Raw genomic sequence first — 23,232 nt, 5'->3', positions numbered from 1 at the left:
AACAGGATTCCTACACAGGAGAATAAGTGGCGCGTGCTATGCTGGCTGGGTACTACAGACTCAATGTATTGACGTTACAGAGATGACGAACCTGCAGCGCTGAGGCTTGATGCAGGAAGTTGTTTCAAATAATCACCAGATAATGACAGATTTCTTAGGTACTTAAGTCATGGGGCAGGAATCTGTAAACCCCTATGTACTTACAGCTGGTGTGAAACTAATGCTTCCTCATTGTTTAGTAATTTTCTTTTTCCCTTGGGAAGGAAAACTTGCTTGACTTTCCTTAATGCAAGTCACTCAAAATTTATTTTGTCTTTGTTCCGCATTCATTTCTTACTAATTGTACATCCTTGGACATCCTTGAGTGAATACATTACAATGATGTGGAACTTAGCAACAAGCACATAATTACAAACAGGATGTGGTAAACAGATAATTAAAACTTATTTAAAAACATTTCTCATATGTGTCTGTCTTTAAAAATTACATTATTAGATTTGTTACTGTAAATTTCAGGTATTAATAAATGTATACAGTACACCAGGCTTTTAAAAAGGGTAATAGAAAAATCTGAATGCTTCAGTAAGTTTAAGATATTTAGGCATATTGTGCTATTGCAAACAAAGAGCAGGGAGAAAAAAATTGTCTGCAAGAAGTTTAGTAAAATGTACAGTTACACCTACAGTTGTGTACAAAGTTTTACATACACAAGTAAAGATCATGTATACACTGTTGCCCATACAGTTGGAATAAGTTATTATTTTTTTTAAATCTCGTCTATGGAATGATTGTGACAATGCGATTCACTCTTGATTGATTCAGATTCAGATTCAGATTAGTTTATTGTCATTGTAACAAGTACAACGAAACGAAGATGCAGTCCTTTCCGTGCAAAAATATAAGAACTTGAGAGCAATAAAAACTTTGTAAAAAACTTTGTAAACACTATATACAATAGACAAGCAAAAAGAAATGAAATCTATATACAGGGTGAAATTAGATAATTAGCACAGTGTATTTTTTCACAGAGTGGATGTTTGACGGAGGTAGTGGAGTTGTATATATATTGCACATTATTTTGACTGGGAGGCATTTATAGTTCTAACAGCCGTAGGATAAAAGCTGTTTTTCAGTCTGTTAGTCCTGGTTTTGATGGCCCTGTACCGTCTGCCTGATAAAGTTTATATCTTCTTCAAACTTTATTGGTTTCACAAGATACATACAGGACATATCACAATAAAAATAAAACCACAATTAACTTTTGCAAACTGTGTATTCAGGCTTGCAAAAGTTATTGCCCAAATAGCCATTTTCCTTTACCATTTTTTATGTGTGTTTTGGGGGTAATTGTCTTGCTAGAACACCCAACTGCATCCAAGACCCAACCTTCTGACGTATAATTTTATGTCATTAACTTTGTGTAAAGCACCAGCAAAACAGCCCCAGAACATAATAGTGCCACCACCGTGCTCGACGGTAGGTTTGGTGTTCTTGGAGTTAAAGGCCTGGCCTTATACTCCAAACATATTTCTGGTAATTGTAGACAAATAGCTTTTGTTTCATCCAACCACAGAACTTTCCTCTTGAAGGCCTTTTCTTTGTCCATGTAATCAGCAGCAAACTTCAGTCAAGCTTTAGAGAGGAAGGTTTACTTCTTGCACAGCTGCCTCTCAGTCAATGGTGATGTAAAACACACTTGACTGTGGACACTGTTAACTGTGTTCCAGCAGCTTCTAAGAAACAAAATGTGAGATTGATTTTTTTGTGTGTGTGTGACAAAGATGCATGTGTTTCAATGATTCCATAATAGAAAGTTAAGTTATAGGAGTCAGCTGAAACTCAACAAACTTTTGTTTACAGCTACATGTGGCACCAGTAGGCACAATAATGTATTCTTCCTCCACAAGCTGTGTTTCATTGACAATCTGATTCAAGTTTGATGAAAAAGGTTGAAAATGGCACTTAGAAGCCAGGGCCTAACCTTTATCAAATAAAAAAAAAAATCAAAAGAAAGGAGCCACAAACCATTGAAAACATGGATTTTAATCATATTTTAGCCATAATATCTTCTTTTGTGTTTCTTTGAAAGCCGACACAGTCTTCAATACGGCGGACAATAAGAAGTGGATTGATAAATAACTAAGTTAATACGTGACTATCCATCATTGACAGACGAACACCTGTGAGGCAGCAGGATGCGTCGTGTTAACAGGACAGGGGAGGCGTTAGAGGAGGTGGGGCCGTCCCTTCACCAGGAAACACCGCTTAAATGCTCAGTGGGAGTGTACCGGAGTGTGCAGTCCTTCTGGATTTACAGTGGAAAGGCAGAAGCATCCTTTCAACCGGGAGACAACAAGTCGTTTTCTTCACAGAACCGCGTCCAGCTACCACGACAAAGCTTGAGTCATGTGTGGTAAGGTTTCTTTTCACAGATTTCTTTTTTTTTTTTCTTCTAAAGTTGTTGGAAAGAATTGCGCACGCAAATTGGATTCGCGGACAGTGTTCGGTAAATACAACACCAGTGTTAAAATCCAAGTGATAAAACGAGAAATTTTGCAAAGTCGTAGAATTATATCAATTTCAATATTAGTGTAGTTTTGGACTGACGAGAATGTTACGTCTGACCTGCAACAGTGAATTAAATGTCTCTGTTTTCTGATCTGTGTGGATTCCTGAAGAGCTTTACGCACAACTGCTACGTGTCAGTGTTTTCACTCACGGGTGTAAACGACTGGACAGAGAAGTCAAACCAGTTCGTGTTGAACTAAAATTCAAAGTCAAGTCAGTATAATGATTTGCGCTCATGGAGTGACTCACATCGACGCGTCTTCCCAAGTGAAACTGAGCCATGTGTCCATCTGGCACCTTTTGACAGCGTTTTCGCCGCACTGCCAAACAGGGACGTTTACGGCCGAAAGGAAATCTTTAACGCTCCTCGGCCTCACCTCGTGTCTGCAAGGAAGAGGCCGAGATTGTGGCACTTTTACCGCACCCTGTCTACCTGGCTGCTCCAACACTGTGCGCAATGTGCGTCCGTCAATGGCCAGCTGTGTGCCTGCGGGAGCAGAGCTGCCCGGAACATTCCTACACACACACACACACACACTCACACACACAAACACACACACTCAGTTTTGTTTCCACCACTTCAGAGGACATTATACTGGTTTATATTCCCTGATCTTCATACTAAAATTGAATGATTCATGTTATGGTGATTTATTTATTTATTTATTTGGTCCCCAGCATGACTCTGTAAACACAATTCTGTCCGCACAACATGAGTAATGCAAGTGTGTGGAGAGGATCAGTCTGTGTGTTAAAATGTGTAATTTAATATAAGGATACATCAGTTTGACTAACTCATGCAAATGAATGTAATGCTTGTTCTGCCTGTTCCCAAATACATGAGGTGAATACATTAAATGAAGACTGTAGGGATAAAATTAATACAGCTGGAAGCCAGGAATTGACTTCAGCAACCAGCCATGTTCTTTTTTAATGACCTATTAATGAAACACAGTGAATATTAATGTGGCCTGAGGCTCTGCTGTTTGTTGTCGCAAAATCCTTCATCTACAAGATTATTCCTTAATGAATATGACAATACTGAGCTTAAGAAAATTTAAAAAGATAGTGCTGTGCTCTTTGCAGCTGTGTAAACTCTGCCGACAGCCTTGTGTCTCTCTCTCTCTCGAGGATTCAAGTTGTGTTTCTGTTTCTCCTTCTCTCAAAGGGATCTTTGCCTACCTGAATTACCGAGTGCCTCGCACCAGAAAGGAGATATTTGAGACGCTGGTGAAGGGACTGCAGAGACTGGAGTACAGAGGGTACGATTCAGCAGGTGAGATACTCGACTTCACAGAGTGGCAACACGCACACACATATACACACTGCACAAAAGCTTATAGTGCTCCTTGACAGCACCTGTGTGTCAAGCATTTTAAAAAATAAAATCTCGGCAACATTCAAAGCACAAGTAAAGGCTGTGTAAGAAAAACAAGGATTTGGAGCTCAACCATTTCAATGCTGAATGCTGTTTTAACTCTGTACAGATAGTCGATAAATCCTGCTGTCTCTTGTTGGATCGGTACTGTGGGGTCATAAACACACCCTTTGAACTCCTACTACACACCCAGCCCAAGATGTTTTAGCTAAATACCCGGTCATAAGTGTTTTGAATAGAATGAAGACAAACTGGTGTGACAGGTGACGCATAACGCTGTATAGAAGACTGAGATAGATATTATTCAAACACACCTTTAATCATAAAACCACACCGGACGCATTATTGTCAAGAGACACGCGACTTGTTGGAAGAAATTTTCTTTTACTGCACTTTAAGGAACATTTCAGGTTCATTTTAACCTGACATATTTCCTCCTCCTCCTCCGCCTCAGTCGACATAGCAGAGCGATAAGTGCAGAAACGCTATCAGGTTCCAGAAGTTCACTGTATTTCAGGATGAGCCTGTTGTCTTTCTGCGTCCATCCAATGGGTCTCACCTTTTATTTGATTAAGCTCCTCATCTGTTTGCTCCAGTTCACATGTATACATATGGCCAACCATGGGTTATCCGGGAAATCCGCCTTCGCAATTAGTTGCTGAGTTTCCCATAAAGTCAGTGAAGCATACAGCCACAATAGACACATTATTGGGAAATTCATCAGGCTTTAAAAAAAAAAAAAAAAGACAGAAAAGGAAGACTTTATCCTTTAAGAAGAAACTGTGACTTCTAACTCAGCACCTGTCACCACCTGGATATTTAATACACTTCACTAAAACACACACATACACCCATACAGGTAGTGTTTGTTCATCCTATTTGAGCAGGATGAAGCCACGGAAGTTTCTTTAATAGCTGTAAAGCAAAGAGTCCTACACACATACAGACACACACGCAAATCGCACATCAGATGTTAATGTATTGGATCCCATGTCACTTTCCCTTGTCATAGTTAACTTGCATATATCTTTTTCTAATGAACAAAACCATGAGCTCTCACCATGTATAATTAGAACATATGTGACAACCACAGTGTGTTCCCTGCTTATTTGTGTGATACAACTAAACAGGTTATTCCTCTCTCTACTGCCCGTTTGCAGGTATTGCCGTGGACGGCCCTAACAAGACAACCACTGACAACAACAGCAACACCATCTGTTTGATCAAGAAGACAGGAAAGGTCAAGGCTCTGGACGAGGAGCTGTACAGTGAGTTTATGCACATTGATTCTTATTTCTTATCATGTCATGTTGCTTTTAGTGACAGTACTACATGTTTATTTGTTAATTCAGTTGATTTTTTAAAATGATTTTAAAAACACACCATCCTGTGTTTTTCTATTTATCTTGTTTTCATCCCAAAATCCCCCCAAAAGCACCATGCTCTCTTCATTCATTTGCCCTTCTTTGAAAATTCCTTAAATTCGCTTCCATTTCGCCTGTTCAGAGAAAGACACACTGGACCTTGATGAAGAGCTGTACACACACTTCGGCCTCGCTCACACTCGCTGGGCGACGCACGGGGAGCCAAGCTCCCTCAACAGCCACCCTCATCGCTCTGACAAGGACAACGGTAATATGTGCTTACGTACTTTCGCGCGGGGTCACGCTGAACAACCTTGCTGAACCAGCTACAAATCTATGCAAAGTATCTTGGTGCAGTTTTGGGTCAGCCTGTAATTATGGCCTACACACCTTGTATGAGTGTGAAAATGAAGAGCTGAAGATGCTATAGTTAACACACCCTCACACGCCTAATATTCTAATGACATATACGCAAGGAGCAGTGTGCCACGTTCATAGGTGTGTCAATTATGTACCTTGGCACTGAACCAAAGTATGTAGCCTCATAAAAGTCCAAAGTGTGAGCGTCTATAATGCCTTCTGTTTGTTTTAGATAGACAAATAGATAGGTGCATTAATACTTTGCCATTATTATGATAATGTAACACCCGTTTGTTTGCAACCGTTTTTGATGTCCCTCTCTACCACATCATGTTAATATTGGGTCCTCATACTTTTTAATGCCCTTCTTTGCCAAAAGTGGCATTCTTTAATTAACAACAGCCTGTTAAACTCGACACGCCGTACATGGAACATGCCATTGTTGAGATCTGAAGGTGTGGCAGGTGCGGTAGCTCTATTTTTAGTTTGTTGAGTTCTTGTCTGACAAAGAAAACACCATGAGAGTATAAAAAGAAACTATAGTCCATCTTTTTATTCTTGCCGCCTTTTTTTTTTTTCAGAGTTTGTTGTCATTCACAATGGCATCATCACCAACTACAAAGAGCTGAGGAAGTACCTGGTAAGTCATCTTCTCATTAGGATTTCCTCTTGTGCAAACAAGGCTTCAGTTCTAGTACCACGTTCAAGGTCAGTCCTGGTCAGATTGCCATTACACCTACAGACTTTCCTTCTTCACAGTGGAAAGCTATTGTGTTACTGTCTTGTTGAGAAGTCATAATGTCCCTTAAACGAGTCATACTGATGGATGTCATGCTCTTTTTAGCTCAGTGTGCAAGTTTCTCAAAGTGGCAACCCTGGACACAGGTTATACAAATGTCACATTCTAGCTATGACTTGTGCTATTTATCTGAGCTTAATAACTTAATTTGTTTAGCACCTTTCTAAAACATAATTTCAAAGTGCTGCACAAAACAAACTTTTAAACTCAGGCAGATAAAGCACCAAATGCAGAGAGATTAGAATAACCACAATGCAGAGGATAAAAAAGAGAAAAGAAGAGAAAGAGACAGTAAAATATATTAAGAAACAAGATTATTAACCACAATAAAATTAATTAAATCTGCAAAAACAACCGAATATTAATGTACACATTTGTAAGAAGGCAAAAAAGAAAAACAAATATGTTAATCAAACTATTATGTGACAGATATACTCTGCATACTGAAAAATAGATCATGACATAAATGGGAATATTCATGAGGCTTGTTTTGTTTTTAAGTCGTTCCGGTTTTCAGCATCAGAACTATTCAAGACAACATGAAGGAGTCATTTATGGACACATTGTGCTTCAATTATTCTTCACTAAAATATACAAACGTGATTCAAATTAGTGTCGTGTTTTCCCTCATGAGTGAGAAAGTGAAGAAATGATGCTGAGCAGTGGTAGTGAATGTATTTTTGTTAAAGAAGTGAGAAAACTAAATAATTGCTTTTTTTCCCCTCTAAATGGCACAACGTTTAGTGTAAAATGATTTCATTGACCCATGCAAGTTTGTGGTGTTTTGTATAGAAAAGAACAAACATCATCATTAGCAAGAGGAGAATATTAAAGCTGTGGACTTTTTATTCAGCTGCATAGATGGTTGTTTATACATGACAACATATAACACAGCACATCAGCAGGAAGGAAGTTACAGATTTAATCTTCATGAGTCAAAGGTTTTATCATTGCTTAGACGTTGATATTTATTCTTTTGAGCATTCTTGTTCTGACTGTGTTTAATAAAGCCCATGTATTAAAGGATGAGGCCAGTTTAACAGCTTATTGTCACCAACCTGAAAAAATAAAAGTCATCTGGAATTTGTGTTGCAGTCAGAGTGCTTACAGTGTTTATATTAATATAATCTGCATTTTGTACCTCCCTCAGATCAGCAAAGGATATGAGTTTGAGTCGGAGACAGACACAGAGGTGATCCCAAAGCTGATCAAATATGTTTATGACAACAGAGAAGACGACAGCGTCACCTTCTCCACGCTGGTCGAGAGGGTCATTCCGCAGCTGGTGAGTAGCACACTTCATAGCAGCGCAGGTAGAACACTATAAATGACTGTTTCACTTAGTTTGAACACCGCTGGTTTCTTTTTAGCTTTTTATGCCTCAGCTGAAGGTATTGAAATTTTTATTTTTATTTTTATTTTTTTATAACAGGTTTCTTGCTAACTGGGAAGGGTAACTTCATGTCCCTATGTGTCATAAAGTTTGGCCTTGACTGGTCACGTACACGCATACGAACATTTACTCATTTTACACCTTGTGAAACCGCTTAAATTTCCTGTCCATTAAAACACAGTACACCATGACAAAAACATTCTCCATGGTAACCGCCCCAACAGCATCACAAGTGACATCATCACTCACAGAAAAAGATTTTTTCGTGCGAGATGGAGCGAGCCTCTCTTTTCCATTGTGAGTAATGCTTCAGAGCGTCACACTCTCTCTTCAGAGAAACCCAGGACGCAAAAGCAGCCATTTTGGACTCTAAGTAATGGGAACCAGATAGTTCAGATACTTACTAACAGCCTCACAACCATGACACTGACACCCCCCCACTCACCCCATCCCCCTCCACCACAATTACTCTCCCAGCCAGCTCTGCCTCCAGTAACCACCACAGGCAGCTCTGCACTCAGTGCTTTCGAAACACAGCTGATGTTATACAATAGAGGTCTTACTTCTCCTAAACCCCCCCTCCTCCCCCACGGTACCCCACTGCTTCCCACCACAACTTTCAAACCCCACAGGATCAGGAGAAACATTTGTTTGTGTTCAGAAAATGTTTATTTTAAAGGTTACACACTTTCCAGGAATACATGACAGCCTTTACATTAACACTGATTTAGATTGTTTCTCCTCCGCTGCTCACTTCGACGTTGACTCTCTCACCAGGCTCGTGTAAACTCTCTGTTTCCTTCTTTCTGTGCTAGGAGGGAGCCTTCGCTCTCGTGGTTAAAAGTCGTCACTACCCTGGAGAGGCCGTGGGCACCAGGTCAGTATTCACACTCTGACACACATGCAGACTCACACTGGCCCGACATTTCACTTCTCATATTGTCCACTATCTGCTCAATGAGCCAGACTCACGGGAGATGAGTCATCCTTGTTGTTACCACTATGAAGCAACACCGAGTATGATTTTAGGAGACTCCTCTGGTTTAGGCACTTAAGCTTATCTTAGCTTACATTTAATAAACATGACACGACTCTGAAACGTCTTTTGCTTGCAATATTAGGCAACTGAGCTGTTTTTAATAGCCTGTGTGAACATGTGTCAGTACTATCTGCATCTTAAGACCAGAGGTTGAATCCATGTTCTCCCTCCTGGGCCTCTGGCCCCTGGGCTGCTCGCCCTACACCGCCCTCTCTGTGACTCATTAACGCAGAGACTAGAGAGTTTCCTGTTTCGGCTCCGGGAAATGTGCCTGGGCTGTGTAAGACTCCTGGTTAATTACTTCTCATCATTTTATTTTACTTTATACCTTTCCTGGTTCAGTGAGCTGTCAAGGATCAGGGAATAGAGGGATTGCAAGAGCACAGGAGTGAGCTAATAAGAGAGAGACAAAGGCATGAGGAGGGCAGAAGGGCAGCAAAAAGCAGCGAAGAGAGATAAGAGGTTGATGCCAGCAGTTTGCCTGGCAGTGCCGCTGTTGTCAAGGCTGTTTCTTGGCACATCTGCTGCTAATATCAGCTGTCTGCTGTGTGCTCGTACAAAAGATTATGCAAGCTGATATCGGTCTAAAGCATTTGCTAAACTCAGCGCAGTTTGTGGTTTTTATGTTGAATAGTCAGCTTTGTCTGCCAACATGGAGGGAATGTTTGTAATTATCTGGTGATGCTGGCCACCACCCACTCACACCCTTTGTCATCAAGGATCAACCTCCCAGCAGTACTTGTATACTCTTCATCTCAGCGTCTCTTTCTCTCAACGTTCCCCTTTCCATTGTCTTTCCATTTTCCCTCTTCGCACCGCCCGAGCTTTCTCCTACGTAGCTTTATTTCTATCTATCATCCATTGACTTCCCTTCTTCCCGTCTCTCCCTCAACGTAAATATTGTATTGGATAGCGACCACATGTTTCTATTTGCAAGCCTCCCTCTTCAAGCCCCACACCCCTTAAAACAACCAGCAGACTTGCGTCAACACGGCCCCAGAGAAATGCTAAGCAGAGAGAAAAGAGGGATCCAGACAAGAGAAACAAGAGAAGCAAGGAGAGGCCTTTAGAGTGCAGTTTCTCAAGAGTCTGTGTCAAAATAACTAACTCACCACAATAAGGTTTCCTTCTGGAGTCCTGCTTGCACTGTGGTCGCGAGATAGGTGTGTTCAGGTTTGTTTTAAAATTAGTCTCATCGCACCCTCCTCTTTCACCTGTGACATGTGGTTGCACCTTGTCTGCCTCCACGGCCAATAGGAGAAGCCCACATGGAGTCAGGAGCCAATAGGGAAGCAGTGATTCCAGAAACTGTAAGCGTATCCTGGAAGGATGTAGACAAACGGAGGATCAACTTAATGTCTGATGTTCCAGATCCCAAGAGATTTAGAATAAGTGGAGGGATGTCTGCACAGGAAGAAATTTAACCTCAGGATTGTGTACAAACTATGCAAAGCTAATGTTGCAAATATTATATTTGCGGTGGCACATGCAAGAAGAAATGAATAGATGGAGGAAAAGAGAGGAGCGATCATGAGTAGTGCCAACCCAAATCGGTTTAATTCTGAATAACACAGGAGGATAAGACGCCAGGTTAGCTCAGCATTCATGCTTTTACAAAGCACCATGTGAGAGAATGTATTTGACATTGTTGTGCGTCTAGAAAACCTAATCCTTCTCCCACCTCACCCACACTTTCTCTCCCTCTCCCTCATTCTGTCTCTTCCCCTTTGCCTGTTTCGTTCTTGTCTCGGCAGGAGAGGAAGTCCCTTGCTCATTGGTGTGCGAAGCGAGCACGAGCTGTCGACCGAGCACATCCCCGTCCAGTACAACAGTGGTGAGCTCTGTTCCTCTCTCTGTCTGCCATTATCCGCTTACACTGCATCCTAAATCTCTGTCTGAATGCGTGCTAACACACTGAAGGTACACACTATTACAGCAGCATACAAAGCATGGAGTTCTACACCTGAGAGAGTATCCGGAATGTCAAATACCACAAATTCGATGCCATTTAAAAAATGACCCAAAATAATGTTGCTCCTTCTGATGATCACCTGACAGTCTGAGCTGCAAAGAAAGTTGTAAAGCTGCTTGCTTTGTCAGACCAGAGTCAAGAAAATCATGAAATGAAATATGCACCTATTGACCCTTGTTGAACGCTGCTTGGATTTATGAGTGTTTTGAACAACTGTATTTTATTCAGGTTCCAAAAGTAAATTTCTAGGAAATGTACTTTCTATATGAAAAGTTAAGACATTCAAATTTAAAGTTGGAAAAAAATCTGTAATTAATCTTAACACTGTGCATTATCGCATCAACTACATTCTCTACTCGTACTTTTAAACACGCTGTTAAAGGATAAGCAATAAATGATAAAGAATTAAACCAACAATACATTAGAGTTCAACTTCTCTGACTTCCAAACCTACTGAAGTTGTGAATCCTGAAAATGGGCAATAAATGTATACTTTAATTTTTTTTTAAAAAAGGTTTAATAATATCCTTAGACAGTTCAACACTGTAGTTCTAGGCAAACAGGAGTAAATAGTAAATATTTGCGCTCCGTATTTTTAGCCACTAACATGACTAGTGAGTATTTGCAGCAGCAGTCCGGTGTCTGTGGAGTCAAAATAAACTACAATGTTTATCGTGACCCAGTGATGTGTATTTAATGCTTTCTGGACAACAATGGAGCTTTATGGCACATATGAATAAGATAAATCAGGATTTGATCACAAAGATGATATTTGTAAGTAGAATCAGCTTTTGCTAGTTTTCATGGCATTTGTTATAAATAAGAAAAGTAAAATGCCTGATTTATTCTTTAAAGGGTTATAAGTAGGTGTGCTATCAGCGTAAAAAGTTTAGTCAGAATAATGTACTGAAAATAGGAGGTTTTTTTAGCAGGGTTAGGCTTAACTCATAAACCAAATGTGCACCACATGAAACATCACTAAACGTTATACATCCCACAGAAGGAGATTTTCTCTTCACTCTCACTGGATTACAGCATAAAATGGCTCTGACCCCTGTTTTTCTCAGATGTAGCTTACAGAAACAATTCCACACTGACTGCCAAAGCGATTCTCTTGGCTAAATGTAGACGTAACACAAGATGTTTTAACTCTGCTGTTTATTGTGCAATAATTCTTTTAAGAAACTTTCTTAGAAAGCCTTTTTTCCCCCCCTGAAGGGCAGCCAGGAACTTCTGTGTGTATTTGGAAATTCAAATACTTCCTGAAAGGAATCTAGTTCAAAATTCCCAACAACAGAGAGGCAGCAAAGCTTGAGTTTCTTTTTAATTGTCCAAATGTTGAATGTTACAGTGAAATCATCTGAGGTCATTGCTGTTATTACCAAGCTGATTGTTATGTTGCTCCTTCCTTCTCCTACGTGCCTGAGACTGTCTTCACAGTCTTATCGTTTTACTCGGTTGTTAAAGGTTAAATTAAGACTAATCCAAAGTCCAAAGCAGAGTTTGTGGTTTGTGAGCAGATGAGGGAAGGCTTGGTGTGTCGTTAATAGCTTAAAATACTTTGAATTCTCTTTGGCCCTCATTATATATACTTCCTAATATCACTATTATCATGCATCCTCTTTAAAAGTGTTGTATTTAAGCAATACTTAAAGTATCAAGCCACTGAAAATTATGGCTTCAGATTGGCTGAAAGGTCAGCATTAGCATTTAGGAACCATAAAGTTTAACTTGACACTAATAGTGTAGGTGATTGCCATTGTAAAAGTCATGCAGTTATTACAGCTTGAAGCTTTATTTGTATAACCACCATCAGCAGCTATATAGCCTCTCAGTTGAATCCGCAAGTGCAAATAAGACAAAGAAGAGAAAAAAAAAGGAGGCGACTAATATTAACCAGGGTGTAGCCTGCGTCTCAGGCACAGCTGAAGGGTGAAGAAGGGGAATACGGGCAAAATTGCACAGAAACCAGAGATGCACAGGTTAGAGTGAGGGGGAGCGAGACTGTGACAGAGGACAGAGTTGCCGCCTGCAGATGATAGCAGGAGACAAAAAGTACAAATATTATGTAACCTTATTTTTGCTGAACAGACAGTTCTTCAAACTGAATCAGTGAAGTTTATCGTTCCCGGTTTTAAAACTTGCCAGGATTTGAAACATTCCTAGCCGAGCCATTGCAAACCCCTTGATGTTTAGCAGAATGTTGCCTCTTTATGTTGTTTAAAATTAAAAATTGAGATTAAAAAAAAAATTCTGTTCAGTTGTCTGCATCGATACCAAATAATAGGACGAATATTTTAGTTGTATTTCATGCAATTTTGCCTCCAACAATGTCAGCGGTATATTACCCTCCAAGTTGGTAGTATATGGGAGCGCTTTGCCTACACAAACAATGTGACGTTTGGCATTGTCCCTTCTGTAAACACTACGGTGAAATTGGCAAATAAGACTCCATGCAGGCAAACCACCCTCAGCTCCTGCATCATCCATTACAACCGTGGAATGTAGTCTGCAACTTGTGTGGCACATAAACACCAAAGTCAAATTACTGAATAACTCCATGGTTGGAGTTGAAAATCCTCCCCACCTCCCCAAACACCATCCCACACAGATACTGCTTTGTTGGCATCCCTCTGTACTTTTGTCTTTGGCTTTTATAAAGATAATCTATGACAGATAGCAGATGCCATCTTTCCAATTAAATTTTGTTGCCACAGCAAGAAATCCCGAAAGCCTTTGATTTAACAGTAACAAAAGTATTCTGACGCTATTCTCTTGTGTGTAATTTTCGGAGTTACCCTCGTACTATGCTGTAAAGTGTGTGTGCAATTTGACGTTTTAGCTTTGACACTTAAATGCCGCTGAAGTAACTAATAAATTCAGGAATAAGGAATAAATTAAATCCAGTAAATGTGAACAAATGTTACATACCTGTGGTTATCATGGGGTAGTATGCAAACACCTCAGTTCCCTTCTTGTTTTTTTTTAACATCATAAGGTAATCTGAGCTAATCATGACATGTAAATATTATATTTTGGAGTACTGTTCCATTTTTTGATTTTACTGCAAAACTGCAGTTTCACTTCTTGACAAACCTATATCCACAACAGCGACCTGACTCCCTTTGCAGGCTGAGAGGGAGGACTCTAGCACATCTTGATTGTTTTAGTTACTGAAAGTGTGAGTGCAGCCGCTGACCCTTGACTTTTGACTTTTGACCCTGTAGCTCACTTGAAGAAGGGAGTCCAGGAGAAGAACAGTCACAACCGGCCCGACTGCTCCGACGCCATCAACTCTGTGGGGGATGGCAAGGCTGTGGAGTACTACTTTGCATCTGACGCAAGGTGAGTAGGCAGATATCTGTGAGTGTCGTGGTGAATCCAATTTGCAACCATATCATTTAACTTACACGCAGTTGTGAACAAAAAGTGTCTGTACAGTTGTAAAGGCCATGTCTGTCATGACAGTCTGGAGTTCCCAATGACTTCTGTAACAATGATGCACTCTAGGTTTTCTGGAAATATGACAAAATCTGTTGGGTCAAAAGGTCTTATGGTCTTTTTTTTTATTACCTCAAATGGGCCATATTGGTAACCACCCGCAAGCTTCTGGCAAATTTCTTGTTGCATCTTTGACCACTCGTCATGACAGAATTGGTACAGTTCAACTACATTTGTTGGCTTTCTGACACAGACTTGTTTCTTCACAGTAAACAGGTTCCAGGGTTTGAGTCAGGACTTTGGGGAGGCCAGTCTGAAACCTTCACTCTAACCTGATTTAGCTATTTCTTTTCCCATCATTATTGTATGTTTTTGGTCATTGTCTTGTTGGAACACCCAACTGCCTCCAAGATCCAACCTTCTGGTTGATGATTTTAGCTTTTCCTGAAGAATGTGGAAGTAATCCTCCTTCTTTATTATTCCATTTACTTTGTGTAAAGTTCCACTGGCAGCAAAACAGCCCCAGAGCATGATACTACCACCACCATGCTTGACAGTAGGTTTGGTGTTCTTGAGCTTAAATGCCCCACCTTCTCTCCTCCTGACATGTCTAGTCATTGTGGCCAAATAGCTTAATTGTTTTTTGGAGTTGTTTCATGTAATCAGCAGCACGCTTAAGTCGAGCTTTAAGGTGCAATTTCTGGAGAAAGGCCTTACTTGTTGCACAGCAGCCTCTCAGTCCATGTTGATGTAAAACACACTTGACTGTGGACAATGAGAACTGTGTGCCAGCAGATTCTAGTTCACTGCAGACCTGCTTTCTAGTTTACCCTTGACCATCTTGACTAGTTGGCTCCCAGCAGCAGGTGATAGCTTGCATTTTCTTCCTGATCATGGCAGCAACACAATTGTGCCAACCACTTTATACGTACAGTTGTTTACAGATCATTTTGGGATCTGAAGCATCTTTGAAATGGCTCAAAGTGACTTTCCTGATTCGTTCAAGTCAATTTTTTCAGATCTGTGCTGAGCTCCTCAGAGTATCCCAATGCAGTGTTTGTGGCTGAGTCTACTGAGTGCATCAAATGGGCCTTATTTAGATTGGCTCAGAGAAGTCAGCAGCTGTAGTCAAATATAATCACTCACAAGAAGTTAAGAGGTCATGCCACTGAGAAAATTTGATTAACACAGATTTCTGCATGACCAAAACTGATTATTTAAGTTGCTGTGTGTATATTTTTAACCAAGCAGATTTTGTAATAATTCAAGGAAACCTGTAATAAGTCTATGGAAGAACCAAAATTCATGATTGTTTGTTGTGACGCCTGTGTTCATGTGTCATTTCATATTATTGAGCTCTTCTTTCTCATAATTATGCTCAAAAAGAATCAATACATAAACAGGTTATGCACCGTTATTAAACATCAAAATAGTGGACATTGACATTTTATTCATCACATCTGTACATATCTCTCCATTATTTCCCGTTTTCCTGTTTGCCCACAGTGCCATCATTGAGCACACCAACAAGGTGTTGTACCTGGAGGATGACGACGTTGCCGAAGTGACCAAAGGAGAACTGTCCATCCACAGAATGAAGCGGCAGGCCGGCGAAGATCCTGTGAGAGCAATTCAGACCCTTCAGATGGAGCTGCAGCAGATCATGAAAGGTAAGATGATGATCATAAAACACCACTTTGGTAAATGTGTCATGTGAGAACATGTTATTGCTTTTGTTTTATTTTAGTTTACACAAGCAGTTCCATTTCCACAGAAGTGATTTGAACAGATCAGAGGTCATAACGAGTACTGATAACTATGAGTCTGTGATATGATGAGTCTCTAATAAACAGCACACATGCAGTTTACGTACTGGCGGTGCAATGCATCAAGGTAATACTTGAACTGGACTTGCTTGCCCTCTGCTGGCTGAAAAAGTGAAAACATTAAACTGGTGGTAAATTTTCAACCACTTGAGATTTCTGCCCAACCTCCATGTCTTTGTTTTCTGTCTCACCGTGTTCAGCGAGTCACCATGTTTCATGAAGAGTAGTCTGATATACTTATATGCGCTTCCCTTTGCAGGAAATTTTGATGCCTTTATGCAGAAGGAAATCTTTGAGCAGCCAGAGTCAGTGGTCAACACCATGAGAGGCCGAATTTCTCATGATTCCAACGAAGGTGAGTTGTAATCATAAAACCTGTCCTGCCTGCAAAGTTTGAGAACATGCATGTCAACTGAGCAGATCTCTGATCCATTTATTGGCAATACTGACTAATTCAGGTTATGCAGACAGGATCTTTCATTGGCTCATTGTCTGACAAAACTTGTAAAAGTAAAGAATAAAGTGTGCTGAGATACTAAAATATGTATGTACTCATCACTGCAACGCTGCGTCTATCACCCATGTTCTCTAGCTTCACAACAGAATTAGACTGTACTGTACAGTATGAACAGAATTCATAGAATGCTGTCAAGAATTTATTCACAAGTGCTTGAACCCCAACCGGTTTCTCGGTGTCTTTTGCTCCTGTCATATTGTTACAACTGTATTTTCAATTCAATTCAATTCAATTCAATTTTATTTGTATAGCGCATATTTACAACAAGTCATCTCATAGCGCTTCACAAAGGCAGAAACAGAAACACCCAACAATCCAAAACATCTGGATTCCCTATAAGCTTCAGCAGTCCGCAAGCAGTCCACAACAGTGGGAAGGAACCGATTTTTCACTGCAATATGAAGTTCTGCATCTCTATAGAAACAACATAACCATGACTTAGAAGTGCAGAGAACTCAGAACGTCCTTTGTGCTGTATGACACTGTTAGAATGCCATAAACTACAAAAAAGAAAGAAAGAAAAGAAAACGAAAGTTGAATTTCCTTGATTATTATTTTGCAAAAACTGATAAAACCTGAAATCTACAAGTCCTCATGGTTATTACCAATATTGAAATATAGATATGTATATACTGTAGATATATTACTATTTATATTTTCAATTTGTCTCGATTTCTACCTATTCTGTGTAAACACTGCCTGCAGCACAGCCCTGTTCAGTCCTGAACTTTTGTCACGTGACTGCTGGTTGTAGTCCAGTCAATATGGCTTCAGGAGCTCAGATTTGAATTAATTTGTTTACAGAATCTGGTTATTGCAAGCAGTAAAAAAAAAAAAATAGCGATCTTAATTTTGATCTTATTGGAGCATCACAAATTTGTAGTCCAAGGGGTCATTGGAAAGTGAAAAATCTTTACTTTAAAAAAAAAAAGAAAAAGCAAAAAATTAACATTCCTTTTAAACCTGCTGACAGTTTTTTGGGATTTAGAGGGTTAATGGTAGACAGCGCATGCAAAGTAATGTGGCACTCCTTATGTAAATAGGTTAAAAATGTGTGCAGCAGATATTAGCGGTGACTGTCCTTTTTTACCTTAAAGATCTAAAACACACCGTGAATCAACAGTGTACTGATTTAACAAATATATTGATCATTCTATTTCCTCAGTGGTTCTCGGAGGGCTGAAGGACCATCTGAAAGAAATTAAACGTTGCAGACGGCTAATCATGATTGGTTGTGGCACTAGTTTCCACGCTGCAGTGGCAGTAAGTAGAGCTGCTGAATTTTTCATTTTGGCATATTGACTTGATAATGATAATTCATAAGAAAGATGGTAATCATTAGTTTGGTGATGATGGATGAAACAACTGTTTTTATTTACCTTCTGTTCAGACCCGACAGATCCTTGAGGAGCTGACGGAGCTGCCTGTCATGGTGGAGCTGGCAAGTGACTTCCTGGACCGCAACACGCCTGTTTTCAGAGATGATGTCAGCTTCTTTATCAGCCAGTCAGGTGACTATAACATTCAAATTAACGCACATTGTTACTATGTGTCAGCACACATTGCTTTTTTCTTTGTTAGACAATGACCATGAAACTGTATTTAAAGAGAAACTTGCTTCACATGGCCGGATCCATGTGAAGCCAGTTGACAGTCTACTGGTCCTGTAATTCTGCATTGTGAGCATTTTTTTATTCTTACTGCTCCCTCAGGAGAGACAGCAGACACTTTGATGGCACTGCGCTACTGCAAAAAACACGGTGCTCTAACAGTTGGTATAACCAACACTGTGGGCAGCACCATTTGCAGAGAAACTGACTGTGGAGTCCACATCAATGCTGGACCAGAGATAGGAGTGGCCAGCACCAAGGTACGCTTTATATTGTTCATTTGTAGCTTTATAAAATCCTTTCAGCCTCTTTTTTTTTTTAAGACTCCAGCAACAGCAATATGCAAAATGGTTTTAGATTCATTATAAGCTGAGTTGTAATACTACAGCTATTTTACTCTCCTTAGTGTTAATCCCCTCTTTCAAGGCTGCATGGAGGCGTGTTATGATACGGGCTGTTTCTGCCACACTGTTCAGCACAGTTTGAGGTTATATGAGTATTTCTCGTGTGTGTGTTCCAGGCTTACACCAGTCAGTTTGTGGCCCTCATCATGTTTGGTCTGATGATGAGTGAAGACAGACTCTCCCTGCAGGAGAGAAGACTGGAGATCATCAATGGCCTCAGAGTGCTACCTGGTCAGTCCTCCAACAAACCACTGAACCACACGAGTGAAATATCTTAAGATGTTTACCTGAACATCACGCAATCTTCTTCTCCTCTCCTAGAACTGATAAAGCAGGTCCTGTCTCTGGATTCGAAGATTAAGGCCATTGCCAACGAACTGTATCAGCAAAGGTCCCTTCTGGTTATGGGCCGAGGCTTCAACTATGCCACCTGCTTAGAGGGGGCGCTGGTGAGTTGAAAATGCCACAGTAGTCTGTCAAAAGAAACTACAATCCACCACTCCTCCTTTGTCATAAAATATGAGTTTAGAGTGAAAACATTAGATTACATAATAGTTCTATTGTCTGCAGTGCTGTATGTCATCTTTATTATTACTGATAATGTATTGAGTTGGTTTTATTCTCTTTATTCGAATGCAGAAAATCAAGGAGATCACATACATGCACTCGGAGGGCATCCTGGCTGGGGAGCTGAAGCACGGCCCTCTGGCACTCATAGACATGCACATGCCAGTCATCATGGTGATCATGAGGGATGCCTGCTACATTAAGTGCCAGAATGCTTTGCAACAAGTCACCGCCAGATCGGTAAGTCCTGGAAAAAACACATTTTACTGAATTTGACCTGCAGACACCGAAGCACACACTGGAATCGTAAATGTAACACCGGATTCGCTGACTGACTAATGCTAATGTTCTTGCCCTTCTCGACTTCTCCGTCCATCAGGGTCGGCCCATCGTCATCTGTTGCCAGGACGACGCTGAGTTGACTACAAACGCCTACCAGACCATCGAGCTGCCACATACTGTGGACTGTCTGCAGGGCATCCTCAGTGTCATCCCCCTGCAGCTGCTGTCGTTCCACTTGGCCGTCCTGCGAGGATATGATGTAAGTGGTCAACACAGCTTTTGACTTTGTGCAAATTCTAAATGTCAACATAAAAAGACTTAAGGTTTTTTTTTTTTTGCTTTAACATTATAGAAATGACAGAAGTTACACAAATAATGTTGCTGGTAATTTGATTATTTATATAATCTTTTACAATTAATTTTAGTAACACACAACATGTACCACTTGCTGAAATGATGAGAATTTCCTTAGTAAACAGAACCGAATCGTTACTATCAGTGTGAATAGATTGGTGAAAATTCGCTCCGCAGTGCTCTAATCGGGTAAAAACAATGTACAAACATGCAAACAACATATAGGCAATACACATACAAGCCACTCAGTGTTGAAGTAACCATGCACACTTGGATTGGAAAAAAAAAAACATAGGTATGTTTTCAAATCAATGTTTAAAAAATTCTTAAACGGACATACATAGGTAGAAAGGTAGTAAAAGCTAGACAATATACAAGAGTAATGTTGTAATTGGTGCAAAGCTGACACAAAGTTGATGGCGGCCTAATAAAGTTTGAATTATCTTTGAGAGTCTCCATGTGGTGCTCTGGTCAGAACTTACACTGAACTCTGAACTGTTACAGCTGTGAGCGAAAAGGCGAGTTTTCAGTCTAGCCATGGATACCCAGCAGTGTTTTCCATATAGCAGGAGTTTGAGCAAGTTGTGTTTGTGGTGGGATGGATCTGTAAAGATGCTGAGAACTTCATTTTAGCAAAGGTTGTTGTTAGTTTGATTTACTTCAGGATGTCTTGTATCTAGGATGCACTGCTGACTTTATCACATGCTGCAGGATCCTTCAGTAGGCAGCTGTGCAGCTAGCATACCAAACTGTTGCACAGTAGGTTCAGTATGCGCTCTACAGTGCTGTCATACTAATGATTCGGGTGTTGTTGTCGTAGATTGTCCAGTTCCAATTTCCTTAGGGGAAAAAAAAAAAAGAGAGATGTTGTTGGGCCTTTTTCACAGCCTGCACAAAATCCTCCAATGTGTAGACCCCTAAGAATCTGACATAGGCCACCTTTTCCATTTCTGCATTGTTGATGTAAAGGGTTATATGTTCTGCCCTGTTAGATTTCTTGATATTTACTATAATCAAAACCAATACCACGCATCAGTATCTACACGAGGCTGGAGAGCTATCGCTATATTAATTGTGTCTACATTAACGTCACCCAGTGCTGAAGAACAGCTGATTATTAATGTGACATTTAAAGGTACATGCAGTATAATAACAAATATTGTGTGCCTGTATCATTTGCTATTCAAACGATTGCAGTGGCTCCTGTTTGCATGGGGTTTTGATATTTTTGCTTATCACTTTTAATGCCATACTAAGTTTGAAGTTCAGATGTTTGTTTCTGTGTGATGTACTGTACCTCTGGGCAGTTCTGCATAAAATATATCAAACGTGTTAAAATTGAACAGTAAATATGAGTATCAAAGCTTAATTTCAACATTTTGATAGGATTTGATTTACATGCTTCACAAGACTCTGAGTCTGTTGCCCGCAGTTGTTTAAATATTAACACACTCGACAGTGGTTGTGGAGATCAGCCCATCCTGAGTGTGTGTGTTTGCATGTGTGTGTACTGCATGATTGAGTCTCTCGTACTGCGACTGGAGTTTGTTTAGTGTGAAATGTTTAAGGTTTGATTTTACATATTATGATTAATCTTTTACATTGGCCTTGAAAGACTTTCACCAGTTTGGATAAGCACAATGTTTTTATATAGTTCACACAACTATTGCATGTGTAACGTCATTCCACAGTTGACTTTTCTTATCATACGGGCAGGAGCTGGTTAGTGAAATGGCTTTGATGTGTGGCTTCTCTTTTCACACCACCATGAGAGCTATTTGATCCTCCCTCTGTAGGATCATTTCTCTACCCACATTATCTTAGCCTGTAGCTGTGTTGTTTGAGCGTAAAACGGGAAGTGCATTTTCCCTACATCCCGTACAGTGAGTGCACTTTATGTATAACAACAGTCCACGTTAGCGATGCAACATCCAACCTAATATAATGTGCTGTGAAGTGTTAAAAACATTGCACAGTCCAGCCAGAGTCATTGATTGCATGTAGTTTGCTATAACAAACTGCTTTTTCTTTTTGCAGGTTGACTGTCCCAGAAACTTGGCCAAGTCTGTGACAGTGGAATAATTACAGTTTGCAAAGCCCAGGAGAGCAGAGATGAGCCTTTAGGAGATTTACAGTGCAATTGTGCAATCAAACATTCAGTGTGTTTGTGTGTGTGACTGTGTGTGTGTGTGTGTGTGTGTGTGTTTGTGACAGGATTGGTTTGAAGTGTGAATGAGAATGAAAGCGGCACACGGAAGAGGGAGGTATAGGGTACAATGAACTTTTAAAAAGAGAAATGTGAAATCGGACCAATACACTGCTGAGGAATGGCCAGTGCCATTGAGGCCTTGCGGAACAATCTATGAAAACAACGTTCACACAGCCAAAGCAAGCTGCTGTGCCTTTTCCTAATCATGAGTTGAGCCAAAAAAAAAAAAAACAACCTGCAACAGGCTTCGCAGAAAAGCATTGAAATGGTACATTGAAGTGTTTACAGTTGTGCAATAAGGGGACCAAATGTGCGTTATGAATGTACACATCATTGGGTGATTATTTCTCTTCCTATTTTATGAATTTCTTATGTCCATTGGGGGCTTCTACCTCTCTGTTGCATTATGGAGAAAGTAGCAACTACACCGTTTTCTGAAGGACTTATAAAGAAATCCTATTTTAAATATTTTATTGGAAAGTCAATGCCATCACTGTGCCTGGTGGGCCAGTAACCCATAACTTTATTTTATTTTTAATTGTTATTTTATTTTAATTTAAAATATATTTTTTTGTCTGTTCTGTTCAACAGAATTGCAGTTTCCAAAGTCCGTTCATGGTAGAACATGAACCTTTTTTCCCAAACTTTCTACACTTATTCTTGTCATAGGCTGAAGCATTTGGATTATTTAAAGAGCACTCATGCAGCAAAAAACAAATAATGTGTCATGACTTTTAATAATGCTTTTGTTTTGTCAGTCATTTGTATGGGTTTATGATAATGATAATATTCTGTATTTAACTGATTATTTTATTTTATAGGGGTTGAAGAGATGCTTTTGATTTATATCTTTAACTGTGATTATATTTTATACTGTATGTTTTATAGACATAAATAGGCACTATCAATCAATAAATACATTAAGTTTTCTGTTCAAAGTGTGCAGTTGTCTTTTGTGTATTGTTACTTCTTTGCCAGCGTTTGTTTTAGAGAGTGGTAATTTTAATGCTATTGACTAAATACATATTTAGATATTTTTAAATTGCAAATGTCATTGCTCTCGTCCTTTGTGAATTGTGACTGAATTGTTGTTTCTGTGACAGAAAGATAATAGCTTGAACATAAGGTTCAGATTTTTTTTCCCCTCCA

At 39.9% G+C, this 23,232-nt stretch overlaps 1 protein-coding gene across 1 annotated transcript; it reads left to right on the top strand.

Annotated features, from left to right (window-relative positions):
* The first annotated feature begins 2,271 nt into the window (after positions 1-2,271).
* gfpt2 (glutamine-fructose-6-phosphate transaminase 2) lies at positions 2,272-23,024 on the top strand. Its single transcript, XM_008277714.1, has 19 exons — positions 2,272-2,413; positions 3,737-3,844; positions 5,107-5,214; positions 5,453-5,578; positions 6,252-6,310; positions 7,620-7,754; positions 8,678-8,739; positions 10,656-10,735; positions 14,101-14,218; positions 15,821-15,984; positions 16,400-16,495; positions 17,823-17,920; positions 18,048-18,168; positions 18,370-18,527; positions 18,788-18,902; positions 18,993-19,120; positions 19,311-19,478; positions 19,618-19,779; positions 21,912-23,024. The coding sequence occupies exons 1-19, from the start codon at positions 2,407-2,409 to the stop codon at positions 21,954-21,956; spliced, it is 2,058 nt and encodes a 685-aa protein (XP_008275936.1). The 5' UTR covers positions 2,272-2,406; the 3' UTR covers positions 21,957-23,024.
* Positions 23,025-23,232: the final 208 nt, after the last annotated feature.

Source organism: Stegastes partitus, unplaced genomic scaffold (genome assembly GCF_000690725.1).
Source record: "Stegastes partitus isolate 25-593 unplaced genomic scaffold, Stegastes_partitus-1.0.2 Scaffold106, whole genome shotgun sequence".
Classification (NCBI taxonomy): Eukaryota; Metazoa; Chordata; class Actinopteri; family Pomacentridae; genus Stegastes; species Stegastes partitus.
The sequence above is the reverse complement of the archived record's forward strand: the minus strand, read 5'-3'. Positions and strand labels throughout refer to the sequence as shown.